This window comes from Pangasianodon hypophthalmus, chromosome 16 (genome assembly GCF_027358585.1).
Source record: "Pangasianodon hypophthalmus isolate fPanHyp1 chromosome 16, fPanHyp1.pri, whole genome shotgun sequence".
Taxonomy (NCBI): domain Eukaryota; kingdom Metazoa; phylum Chordata; class Actinopteri; order Siluriformes; family Pangasiidae; genus Pangasianodon; species Pangasianodon hypophthalmus.
Window position 1 is genome coordinate 12,215,306 of NC_069725.1, and position 13,587 is coordinate 12,228,892.

Sequence of the window (13,587 nt, forward strand, 5' to 3'; positions counted from 1 at the left end):
GGGTTGTTGGTAATGCCACTGACTGTTGTTTTGGGGTTTTTTTCTTCAAAGCTCTCACAATGTTTCTGTCACCAACTGCTGTTTTTTTTTAATCCTTGCCCGACCTGTTTGATATCTGATTGTTAGTACATCAGTGTTTTCTTTTGTTTTCAGGATATTCCAAATTGTTGTATTGGCTACGCCAGTGCTTGTGCAATGGCTCTGGTCAATTCTCCCTCTTTTCTCAGCTTCAAAATGGCTTGCTTTTTAACATAGACAGCTCTCTGGTCTTCATGTTGGTTTATCCTTTTTAACAACAAATGCAGTCTTCACAGGTGAAACCCAGGGCTCAAACCAAGAGTAAAACATTCAGAGCTATTAATTCTTTAAACAGTTAATCTAACACGGCACACTGGGGCAACCCGAAACCTGGGCAACATGAAATCAGTCACATGTTCTAATATTTTTGATCACTTGAAAAATGTGTGGGTTCAAACAAAAGGTGCCATGTTCTAAGTTTTTTTTTTTTTTATAAACACATCTAGATGTAAATATCAGAAAATTAATGCTGACGTTCTGATATATTGTCTCATATTCATCTTTTGATCTCAAACCCAAATGTCTTCAGTGTATAGCAAATTGGCCTTGCCATTACTGCCGTTACTAATACTTTCAGAGGGGACTGTTTGTTGAGGTCTTCACAGTAAGCATCCAAACAATTCCTGTCCTGAGTGAAGTGCATTTGCAGTTTTGCAAATGTTTTCCTTTTTTTGCCATCTGCATAATACACTCGTGTTGAGACTGTGGCATAAACCATTATTATTTTTTTTTTATTATTATGTTCTATATATTTTCCAGGTTATTTGTACATTTTGCAAATAAAGAAATCAGCTATTACTCCTTTAAAATGAAAATAATCAGTCTCAAGTGCATGGAAGCCAACCATATATGTAGTAGAAGTGCCACCTTGTGGTAAAACCTCACTTGCCTTAACAAAATCATGATGAACTGACTGACTTTATTGAACTTGATTCCACTGAAGTTCCTGACCCTTTTGAGGAAATCATAAGTACTGGAATGAGAATATATGAGAACTACCCATTTCCTGAACACATTATTGGTTTGCTCTTTCGCTGTACTGCAGGAATCATTATGAAAAACAGTGCAAGTGATTCAAACTGCAGGCCAATTACATCATTTCACTACAAGATTCATTTCAGAAACACAGCAAACATAGAGGAGGTTGAGCTTGAAGTTGTGTAAGTGCTTTATTGTTTTTCTTTTGTTGCAGGAATATGATGTTAATACATTTTTAAAGCAGCAGCAGTCATGCACATCTGAAGTGCAAAGAATACCTTGATAGTTAAACACAGGTAACAGGGTTGATCATTCTGTGAAGCACAATCAGTGATGTTTGTACAGCAACCTCCACTGCAACAGTTCCTAGTCTGCCATAAATATAGACTACAGCCTAAGAACCTAAATTGGCAATATTTTTTGCCTGTCAACAATTAAAATCTAAACACATAATGTCAATAGAACACAAAATAGTAATTATCATTAAAAATAAATACAGGAGGCAGATAGTAAAAGAGTGCACAGGCATTCAAGACCGCATGAAGCACCTTATTGGAAAACATACTAATTAATCTGCTGCAGGAGCAGGAGCATGAGCAGCATTTGCTTTAAGCTTAAATCACACATCCTCAACCCTGGTCATGGAGTACACTCTGTGCTGCACATTTTAGTGTTTCACTGCTCTAACACACCCACTTCAACCCAGGAAGGACTGTTAATTAGCTGATTAATTGGATTAAGTGTATTGGGAGCAATGAAAACCCTGTAGGACCTGGGGTACTTCAAGGTTCAGAAACTATGGCTTAAATCAATCGGTTGAGATGAGCTAATTAAAAAAAAAAAAAACATTTCACCAAGTTATAAGTTGGGTAATGAGTTTTCTAGTCAATAGTTTATGTTTTTCAGTCATTAAGCATGTGTGTTCCCCAGTTTTTCAGCCATCCTTAAAAAAAATAACAAGAAGTAATCTGATCTTTCTATAATCTGTTAGCCAACGTCCTTTACTTTATCAGAGGCTGTATTATTTAAACACTGCTAATGTTTCAAAAGCACTGTTCCATCCCATAAATATATGAAGCCTAAGCTGTAAGGATAGCCCATTTTGAAATCTGCTTATGCTTTAACTTGAACCCAAAAGCATGTGCTTTGTCTTTTCATGATCACTACTTTAGCCAGTGTTTTAGCCTATAAGTCGATTTTGCAATGATTGAGTTCTGGTTTGGAGAAAAATGTCTACACTCACATACCGCAAGTGCAAGGAAATAACTGTATTTAAGAAAATATGTCAACAATTACTTAAATTGTTCTAATGAAATATGCTAATACAAATCTAATGAAATATGCTTCCATTAAAACTCTGTTCTCATTATCATGTACAGTGTCAGTGCATGACAATAAGAACATATCTTAAAGCAGAATCACACATTTTACTGTTGCTGATGATTACAGTGCATTGTGCTTGTTAAACTGGAACTGTTCCAGGTTTTTAACATCTTGACAATATCATTACAGCAGCTTCTCATGTACTTTACACCATTACATGATGTCTATATAACAATTAATACACTTTATATAATTACAGTTAATACAATGTATACAATTAATATACTAGGACATTTTGTGTGCTACTGTCTTAAATCCGTAAGAGATTAAACAAACTTTACACAGCAACTTTACGAAGTCAAAAACCATATCACACACTGTACATTGCACTGAAAAAAAAATTATGTACACTATATACATACGGGATATATAGAGCTAAACGATGCGGTCAATGCACTCCTGAAGCTCAGATTTCAGCCTCTTAAAATCTGGCCGATCCTCTGGCTGCTTGCTCCAACAGGACTGCATAATCTTGTAGATGAAGTGAGGACATTTGGAAGGAGCAGGCATCCTGTAGCCACGTTTGATGTCCTCAAATACAGCTTTTTTAGCGATACCTACAAAATGCAAGAACAACAACAACAAAATTACATAAGTCACAGAATTTATGAGGACTGTAAGTAATTTATATTGTGCTTACTAACCATAACTTATAATATTGCTGTTACAACTTTTAAAAGTAAATCAAAGAAAGCTGATTATGGTTTACCTGGATACGGATTTGCACCGTAAGAATAAATCTCATGTAAGAGAATGCCAAAAGACCAGACATCAGATTTATTCGAGAAAATGCCATGTTCGATAGCTTCAGGAGCTGTCCACTTGAATGGAATCTTTTTATCATTAGACAAATAGATCGGCTCCTACAAGAGGAATGTAACACACAAAGTAAATACAATAATGTCTTTCCCAAGTCAGGGAACTGTTGTTTATAGCTGACAACAATAGCCATCAAATGATATTTTATCAGATTTATTTTGTTTTTGGTTTGTTACATTCCACAATGCTGGGATGCAGTGCTGCTGCTACTCAAAGTCATTTAAGTGGCATTTCATTATAATAGCAGTACGATTATGAGCATATATTTTAGAAAGACAAAAAATACATGCAAAGAACATACAAATTAATGTTTTTAAAATGGATTATCAGATTTTTTTGTTAGTTCCATCCTGCAGAATCCCAGTCCTGATGCACACCTTAGTCTTAACCTGAAGCTTTTTGGCAAGCTTCCTAAAAACTCGTATTCATATATGTATTTGCATTTGTTTAGAACTGTTCAATTCAAATAATGTATTCATATTCAGTCACATCCTTAATGTAGACTGTTAAATGTTCTGTTGGATCTAAAAACCCATCTAAATTGAACAATTTAAGTAATAAACAACTAAATAATTTACCATTCTACACCCTTCTCCACTTATTGAAACTTCACATAAAGCATCCACTGACCTCAGTTCTTTATCTACCTGATACATAATTACCCAAAGTCCCCTTCTTTGTATTTGGTTTATCATTTGGATCGTGGACCTGTTAGTTTGTCTCAATAAAACACCTCTTGAGTGTGCACAATGCCTTAGCATTTTGTGACAGTTTGTAAGTAAAGTGGAAAACAACACTATACAACATTAATATCTAAACTGAGTGGAGAATAATAGTATACACAGGGGAAAAAATAGTAATACATGGAATCACTCTTGGTTTTACCAAATATGTCCAAGCTAAAAACCTAGGATATCCTATAGCACAGCATGAGGTCATGAATATTATGATAGTTTATAGCCTAGACTATCTACATCTACAGCATAATGTCCAAACTCACATTAAATTCTACAAAGATAAAATACTTTTTTAAACATCACCTTGATAATTCGCGCTAAACCAAAGTCAGCCACCTTGCACAGGTATCCTTCACTAACAAGAACATTGCGAGCTGCCAGGTCTCTGTGAATACTATTGTGATCTTCCAGGTAAGTCATCCCATCAGCCACCTGGAATGCCATGTCAGTCAAAATTTCCAGGTCTAAAGCATTGCCCTCTGGACCTCAGAAAAGCAAAGAGAGCAGAGAAAAAAAAAAGTCTTTAAAAATAATTTACAGCTGTACAGCTGTGTTGACAGTAAAACACACAATTTTGCAATAGGCTACCATTTGAAAAGAATGACATGTTGAAGGATAAGGTTCTCCAAAAAAAGGGCTACAGAGAGTCTTTGCTGAGCCTTGTGTGCTCTCTTCTGTATTTTTTGGGCCATTGCTCAGAAGAAGATTAGACTGAGAGTAAATACTTACTACGGAGTAAATCCAGTAGGTTTCCCTTCTCCATGTACTCAGTGATGATGTAATAGGGGATGGAGGAAGTGCATATTGCAAAGAGTGAGATAAGGTGGTTGTGACGCAACTGTTTCAAAACTTCAACCTCCATCTGAAACGTATGCTGGTTCAGAGACTCTGAGAGGAAGGCATATAAAATAATATAAAACATAATATTAAGCATACAGATGGGTGACAAATTAGAGGGAATGGTTATGCTGTAGGGGCCGTTTTGATGGCATGGGTTGAGTCCATTTTTGAGGAAGATGTTACTGCAAATCAATGCAAAGTTATTCTGACTAATCACCTTTATCCTATGAAGAAAAGAAATGTATGCGCAGTTGGGTTAAGGGATTTGACTTGTCCAGTCTAAAACCTTTCACTTTTTTCCCGTGATTAAATCTTTTGTTGTGTTGGCAATGTGCTTTGGGTCATTGTCTTGCTGCATGATGAAGTTCCCAATTAGACTGGATGCATTTCTCTGACAGTTTGCAGACAGAATGCTTCTGTAGACTTCTGAATTCATTCTGCTGCTACCATCATGAGTTGTTCCAGAAGCAGCTATGCAAGCCCAAGCCATGACACTACCTCCATTGTGCTTGATAGATGAGCTTGTATGTTTTGGATCATGAGCAGGTCCTTTCTTTCTTCAAACTTTGGCCTTTCCATCACTTTGGTAGAGGTTAATCTTGGTTCCAGAACTTTTGTAGCTCATCTCTGTATTTCTTTGCAATCTGGCCTTCCGATTCTTACTGCTGATGAGTGGTAGTATATATAATGGTTTTACAGTAACTACCCTATATGGATCTGCTGTGAATTCTAGACAGTGGAAAAATATTGAGCAGTAGTGTATTACAGGCCGTTTCAGTATTATTCACATGGGCCAAATGAAACGAGGCTGTGGGTTTTGTGTTTCACACTTGTGCAATAACACTTCCTTTTGATTAGCTTAACTTTGTGGACTCTTTAGTAAGTATGCTTTGAGACAGTTAGGTTCCCACTCGCAAACTTTGTGCTCTGTATGCTACTACCTCTGGTGCTGCCGCCTAGTGTGTAAGAGGAGGTAGGACTCCTAATGAATATTAAATGGAAAATTCACGATACACCTCAGAGAAGCAAATTTATCTCACCAGTATTTTGTATCATGATATTCAAGGCAATGAAATTCTGACTCATGCCTGTTTTATTCTGTTGGATTGTAGAAGTGACCCCATGTTAGCATTTATATAAAATACAGGCATGCTATGGTATATAAGCAACAAAGGGTGGAAAAAGTACTAAGAAAATATAGCCTACTTAAATATCCAGCCAAAAATATACTCAGGAAAAAAGTTGCTCCTTTTAAATGTACTAAGGTATTTAAAATTAAAAAGTAATTTTTTTTTTACTGCTGAAGTTAAGATAATGTCATGTTTTCATGTAAAAACTAACTTTTATTACTTGTCTAACATTGTTATATATTATTAATATGAATAATAAAACGTTAATATTATGATTATAATATTATGTTAGCTACTGGAAACAATGCTAGTCTAACCTGACATTAGCAAAGAAAATGGGCTAACCTAAATATCATTATCAACATTTTTACAAATTAAACAGAATTTATGCCTTATAGGGATTCACATGAGACAAATTTTATATTTTTAGAGGTTTACACTGATAAACTTGATTGATGCTTTAAATTGAAATGTAAATAAAATAAACTGGAGCCCATTCTACTGATGTATAGTGTACAGTCATTCGCTTCGCTTCGAGATCTGTAACAAATATGTTGAAAGTCTAAATTAAAATTTTAAGGAGTAAAAATAAAACATTTTTTCTTGGAAATCAATAACACTCAAGCAGGGCTTTACTGATGATCCAAACAACAAACCAAAAGGGGTAATGTCATGAGCTGGTGTTACATGGAGTATAGAAACATCAGTTTTCATTCCCAAGTGACCCATGCTATAACTTGAAAATGAGGATGAATTTGGTTACATTTCTATCCAAAATTACCACGCATTTTGAACTTGAGATTACAGACAACTGACTGGTCAAAGACAAGCGTCCATCAATCATCATGAATCACCATTCAAGCTTGGAAAAAACATAAAACCAAAATACCTTGAAGCTCCATTTTTCTACTTTATTTATCATTTAAACTAGCACTGTGTGGGAAGTGATGTCATCACCCTCAACCTCTAACAGACTCCTCAAATTTTCACAGGTAGCAGAACGCCATGTCATTATGTATGGTTTTAGATTTAGATTAGCAACCATATAGTGTACTGTCTGGTTATTAAACAGTATATGATATGAAGTTATATATGAATTTATCTAGTTTTAACGAGCATATAGTGAAAAGATCCATATCTTTTTGTCTTCTATTAGCTGTGGATATAAGGTGACTAATATTACTATAACACATGTGACAGCTTACCGTTGTTCTTGAGAACTTTGATGGCCACGTAGGTTTGGTTCTTCCACTTGCCCCGATAAACATCAGCAAAGTAACCGCTGCCCAGCTTGTCCTCCAGAATGAAGTCCTCTTTGGGAAGTTCCCACATGTCCACTGTGGTGTGAGACAGGTCATGGTGCTTGGGCTTTCTCTGACAACAGGAGTGTTACCACAAATTTACATGTATTTCTACTACATAGTAATCTGCACACAAAAATATTTATGTGCAATAATCTTTATTATTCATCATCAAGTTTGCTTATTGTTTGCAAATGCGCTAATACTGTATTGTTTCTCATGACATAACAGCTAGAGGTAAAACCACTTCCTCAATTCTTCTCTATTTTGAAGGGACAAAAGACAAGACAGAATATGATGAAAAATGATGGCCAGCACAAAGGAAATATACATTTTAAGAAGGACAAGAAAAAACAAAACTGAGAAACAGAAAGTTCTGTCTGTCTCACCCTGACGCAGGGCTTTCCCAGTCTGTCCAAAGTGGCCAGAGGATGACTCTGATAGTATTGTACAAGCTCCAGCAAACTGGAGAACCTGCAGGACTCGTCCACGTAGAATCCATTCGCTGAGTGATAGATCTTAAAGTGCTTTCCTTTGTTGTTTACCTTAACTGATTGAAAAGATATAGAAAAAAACAGAAAAAAAACAAAAGTGAAGAGACAACAACAAAAACATCTCAGTCTGAAAAAACAGCTAGCAGGAGGTACATATACCTCTAATGAACATTTGAATTCATGAATTTAACTTCATACTGGCATTATAGAATTGAGTAGATGGTTTTTGTAGGCTGGCAGGTCATTTCTCATGAATAGCATCAAACAATAACCTTGAATGGGCAATGCACGTAATCAAAATAAAACCAGAAGGTTCATGATCCTTTATGTTTATCAGACTATATAAAGCAAATATTCTTTAAATACACACCTGAGAGTACATGGCCCACATTGTCAGTCTCACTGACTCGCACCAGGAAAGCCCCATCTTTGTTTTGATCTGTCAGGAGGTGACTGAGACACTCAATTCGGTTCATTTTGCCAAAGAACCACCTGAAAAGAATAATGTCATAATAAAGATAATGAATCAGTGAGCGTGGTTGAAGTTTACACAGAGTTAAGTGATTTGTGGACCATTCCTATAATTTGACCTCCCAGAACTGACATAAAATCATTCCAGCAGAAACAAAAAAAAGGGTTCTGTTAGAGCAGCGGTTCCCCCTCACCTTCATCAGTAGATTCCACTTGACATATGTATAATAACTTTGATAATGGTGCGTTGTCATTCCACCACTGTTACAAAATTAGAATATCACAGACCCTCTGCTTATGATTCACAGATCCCTGGGGTTCACCAAACCACCACACTGAGAAGCTTTAAAGAGCTGAAGCTTTTTTTTTCATTGTACACTTATCCATAAAGAAAATGTCCCTTTGGGATAATAAAATTTATCTCATATTTTTATATAGCTAATACACTAAAATTCATGCCACAAAACGTATAGACCTTGCACAATTAAAACATGACATAAGATCTTGAGTGATATATCCATGACTCTCTAGGACATACACCAACCAGCCATAACCTTAAACCACCTGCCTAATATTGTGTAGGTCCCCCTTGTCGGTGGTTTTAATGTTATGGCTGAGGTCCCGCTTGTGCCACCAAAACAGCTCTGACCCATTGAGGCATGGACTCCACAAGACCTCTGAAGGTGTGCTGTGGTATCTTGCACCAAGACGTTTGCAGGAGATCCTGTAAGTCCTGTAAGTCCTCCATGGATCAGACTTGATTGTCCATCCATGTTCTAGGGAATTTGGAGGCCAAGTCAACACCTTGAACTCTTTGTCATGTTCCTCAAACCATTCCTGAACAATTTTTGCAGTATGGCAGGGCGAAAAGCTGCTGAAAGAGGCCAATATCATTATGGAATACCGTTACCAAGAAGGGGTGTACTTGGTCTACAACAATGTTTAGGTAGGTGGTACATGTCTAAGTAACATCCACATCAACTACGCAGCCCCATATGCAGCAATCTGCAATGCACTATGTGTTCTGACACCTTTCGGTCATAGCCAGTATTAACTTTTTCAGCAATTTGAGCTAGAGAAGGTCTTCTGTGGGATCGGAGCAGACAGGCTAGCCTTCGCTCCCGATGCACATCAGTGAGCCTTGGGCGACCATGACCCTGTCGCTGGTTCACCAGTTGTCCTTTCTTGGACCACTGTTGGTACTAAACACCGCATACCAGGAGCCCCCCATAAGACTTGCCGTTTTGGAGATGCTCTGACACAATTTGGCCCTTATCAAAGTCGCTCTGATCCTTACGCTAGCCCATTTTTCCTGCTTCCAACACATCAACTTTGAGAAGTGGCTGTTCACTTGCTGCCTAATATATCCCACCCCTTAAAAGGTGCCACTGTAACAAGATAATCAATGTTATTCACTTCACCTGTCGGTGGTTTTAATGTTATGGCTGATTGGTGTATATCCTACAGAGTGGCTTTGTAAGGGTTCTGAACACAGACAAATGTTTATATTGTTTTTAATCAATAGGAATAATGGAAATAGGGATTTGTACAAAAACAAACTCTGTTGGTAGATGGCATTTTGCATTTCAAAATATATTCATTATTAATTAAAGGTGTAGATGTCTAAGTGCTGCCTGGAGCAGAGAGATCCAGTGAAAGGTCTATAAGCCTTTTCAGTTATGTTTAACTATACACACTTTTAATCCAGGCTCATTTGTGTGTTATGATGACTGTTAACTGATATGTATTATTTTTTTTGTCTCTAAATGTACAGATTTGTTTAAAAAAAAAAAGGATTCAAGAGAAAAGGTTAGGCACTCTGGTTTAAGTTAGGTCTTCTGGTTAAAGGTAGGCACTCTGGTTTACATTATGCCTTATGATTTAAGCCTCAAGCAACCAGCAGGGGTCAGATCTGTCCCTGGGCTTAAATATCTTTAAAAATATTTTAAAATATCTTTCATGTAATTTATGTGATCTCTCCCTTTCCTGATTTTCCTGACTTTGTCAATGAACCTGCCTTCAATAGCTATACTATAACTATATATTTTTTAAATTTCTTTTGAAATTGACCCTAGCAAAAATGAGCAAATTCTACCCATGTGACTTTATAAAAGGAATCATAATTAAAATCTGTTTTTGTAGTGACCAGATATCAATTGATCCATATCCACAGAAGGGACAGGGGAACTTAATTCTGCATATTTTCAGCAGGCAGACAGCTCACATGTGGACATAGTCCCCTCTGCAGAACTTACTTCGGCAGGTAAAATGACACTTCATAAGCATAGTTTTTTTATATAAGTATTTGTGACATACAGTATGACAAACACAGCAGGAAGTTGGTCAAAGGTCTCGGGTAGTGTGTGAACTAGAGGCACCATGCCGCAAAAGTCTCAGAAATGTCACTGCAGATAATTGCCTCACCTCCATTGCACAAGCTGAAGAACGTCTAAATGATGGACTGACATATTTTGGTACTGTGGGGTCTAACAAACCAGAGGTCCCTAGGATGATGATACCAAATGTTGCCAGAGAGGTTAACATGTCCATTTTTGGCTTTCATGGGTAACTTCCCTTGCTTTCCTATGTGCCATCTAAAGGAAAATAAGGTCTGGTACGTTCTACCATGTATTGTGACAAAAAGGTGGAGGATGGGCAGAACAAGCCTGAAATCACCCAGCATTGCAATGCCACCAAATGTGGTGTTGGCAGTCTGGATTATCTCTCAGCAATGTACACAACAAGCTCAAGATCAGCTGATGGTCTATGATACTGTTCCTCAACATGACTGACATTGGGGGCATTGCTGCATTCATTATCTGGATTGGAAATCATCCAGATTGGATGACTTCAGAGGATAGTGGAAGGTGTGTGTTTTTGAAAGAATTAGAGTTGGCCCTAGTCATGCGACATATAAAGGTACAATCCAAAACCACCGTACACAGCACTTCCAAATGCAAGAAAGAGGTGTCAAGTCCAGTATGTGCCACACAGCTTGGCTCAAGTTATTTGCACTGAATGCCTTTGAAATACATTAATGTGCATGATCGTGCATAATATTAACATGTAGGTGTAACCTGACTGATGCTCCATCTTAATGCTATTCACAGTTTGACTAAAACTCACAATTATTTAATTTAAAATAGCATCAAATGTTATATAATTATTAAAAACAACAACAATATTGTATATTTTATACCAATTAAATGTTTTTATACCAATTAAATGCTTAATAATATATTGAATAATAAAAATTTGTTTTTGAGTTTAATGTAATTAGTGTACCTCTTTTATTGCTGTGGAGCCAGTTGGTCAGATTAGGGGCAAAATATGTTGGTCGCTTGAGGGCTAACTTACGGTAGGCAGTCTGGTTTAAGGTAAGGACTCTGGTTAAGTTAGGCACTCTGGTTTAAGTTAGGCACTCTGGTTTAAGTTAGGCATTATGGTTAAGTTAGACATTATGGTTAAGTCAGGCATTATGGTTAAGTTAAGCATTATGGTTAAGTCAGACATTATGGTTAAGTCAGGCATTATGGTTAAGTTAAGCATTATGGTTAAGTTAAGCATTATGGTTAAGTCAGGCATTATGGTTAAGTTAAGCATTATGGTTAAGTCAGGCATTATGGTTAAGTTAAGCATTATGGTTAAGTCAGGCATTATGGTTAAGTCAGGCATTATGGTTTAAGTTAGACATTATGGTTTAAGTTAGACATTATGGTTTAAGTTAGACATTATGGTTTAAGTTAAGCATTATGGTTTAAGTTAGACATTATGGTTAAGTTAGACATTATGGTTTAAGTTAGACATCATGGTTAAGTCAGGCATTATGGTTAAGTTAGACATTATGGTTAAGTCAGGCATTATGGTTTAAGTTATGGTTAAGTCAGGCATTACGGTTTAAGTTATGGTTAAGTCAGGCATTATGGTTTAAGTTAGACATTACGGTTTAAGTTATGGTTAAGTCAGGCATTATGGTTTAAGTTAGACATTATGGTTTAAGTTATGGTTAAGTCAGGCATTATGGTTTAAGTTAGACATTACGGTTTAAGTTATGGTTAAGTCAGGCATTATGGTTTAAGTTATGGTTAAGTCAGGCATTATGTTTTAAGTTATGGTTAAGTCAGGCATTATGGTTTAAGTTAGACATTACGGTTTAAGTTATGGTTAAGTCAGGCATTATGGTTTAAGTTATGGTTAAGTCAGGCATTATGGTCAATAGGCATTAATCACTCCACTTCGTGTTTTCTCGCGTACGCGCTTGGGTAATGCGTAAGCTTCCTTTTTGGGGTTATTTTATTCAGCACAGAAGAGTAAGAAACGGATAATAAATAGAAAAGGAAAGAGTTTAACACTCACGGTTGCAGCTTAACCGATTCGGCGCGCTCCAGGTAACTGCGCGGCACGACTCCGGTGGCGAGCACGCGGCCGCTCGCGTCCAGTTTGGCGGCGGTCCACCAATCCCCCGCGCGCGTCACCACGCGGAACCGCTCTCCCGCGTCAAACGACAGCTCGTCGCTGTCGCGCGCTTGGAAAGCCCATAATGCTATGTACACGGCGCCCTCCGGATCACTGTCCGGTTTGAAGTCACCGCTGTTCGAGCCTTTCCTCTCGAGCCCGACGTTACTTTTGTCTTTTTTGAACATTCGGTCCCACAGTGACCGGAGACACGGGCACGATCTGTTCAAACACTCCTCCATGTGTCCCTGTACAGCGCGCTCTCTGGGCAGACGCGCTCCGGTTAAACACACACACACACACACACACGCACACACACGCACGCACACACACTCCACTTCTGAGCGACAGGGAGAATTTAAAGAACGCTTTTGATCAGGGGGAAATGATCTAAAGAAAAAGAAGTCTGCAAACTTCCTCATTTCTTCCCCGCCTACCCCCGGAGAGCGCACGCAACACTGCGCACAGCGGACCGGAAGCGATGCATACACTTCAGTAAATTAGTGCAGTAAACAATAAAACCCTGCAGGCATAGATTACACCTGAACCTACACTCTCAGAAATAAAGGTATCATTCAGCACTTTTCCTCAGAGTGGTGCCATCAAGGGGACATGTTTTATACCTTTAGTCTGTGTATTTCGCCTGGGAATGTGCATGTGCTCTACCATCATTTCACTTTTAGAATAAAGCTTTAGAGGTTCATGAGTGGATCCTAAGGTCCAGTTAAATTTAAAAGTCCCTTAAATTATTTTTAAAGGTATACTCTCTTAACGCTTCCAGTAAACCTACAAAAGATGTACTATTGATACTGTTGGTAGCACTCTAGCAAGTTTAGTACCTTTATTTCTGAGGGTGTTACTTCAGTAAATAATAAACACCTGTATCCATAGATACAAATAT

At 37.5% G+C, this 13,587-nt stretch overlaps 1 protein-coding gene across 2 annotated transcripts; it reads right to left on the reverse strand.

The window, feature by feature from the left end:
- Nucleotides 1–1,236: 1,236 nt before the first annotated feature.
- ptk6b (PTK6 protein tyrosine kinase 6b) lies at nt 1,237–13,509 on the reverse strand. 2 transcript variants are annotated; one of them, XM_026920538.3, is made up of 8 exons: nt 12,588–13,509; nt 8,131–8,252; nt 7,656–7,816; nt 7,171–7,339; nt 4,725–4,883; nt 4,299–4,474; nt 3,149–3,302; nt 1,237–2,996 (listed from the first exon to the last, which is right to left on the reverse strand). In XM_026920538.3, exons 1-8 carry the CDS (start codon nt 13,106–13,108, stop codon nt 2,815–2,817), a joined length of 1,644 nt encoding a protein of 547 aa, XP_026776339.2. In that variant the 5' UTR covers nt 13,109–13,509; the 3' UTR covers nt 1,237–2,814. The 2 variants fall into 2 exon arrangements, with proteins under 2 accessions (XP_026776339.2, XP_026776338.2); XM_026920537.3 differs by having other exon boundaries at nt 4,299–4,480.
- Between the last annotated feature and the right edge of the window lie 78 nt (nt 13,510–13,587).

Excerpts from the sequence above, each read along its gene's own strand:
- ptk6b (XM_026920537.3), bottom strand. The coding sequence starts at position 13,108 with ATGAGGAAGTTTGCAGACTTCTTTTTCTTTAGATCATTTCCCCCTGAT. Across the intron at positions 8,253-12,587 it reads GAATCGGTTAAGCTGCAACC|GTGGTTCTTTGGCAAAATGA; the intron begins GTGAGTGTTAAA and ends TATTCTTTTCAG. Across the intron at positions 3,303-4,298 it reads GTTTAGCGCGAATTATCAAG|GAGCCGATCTATTTGTCTAA; the intron begins GTGATGTTTAAA and ends TTCCTCTTGTAG.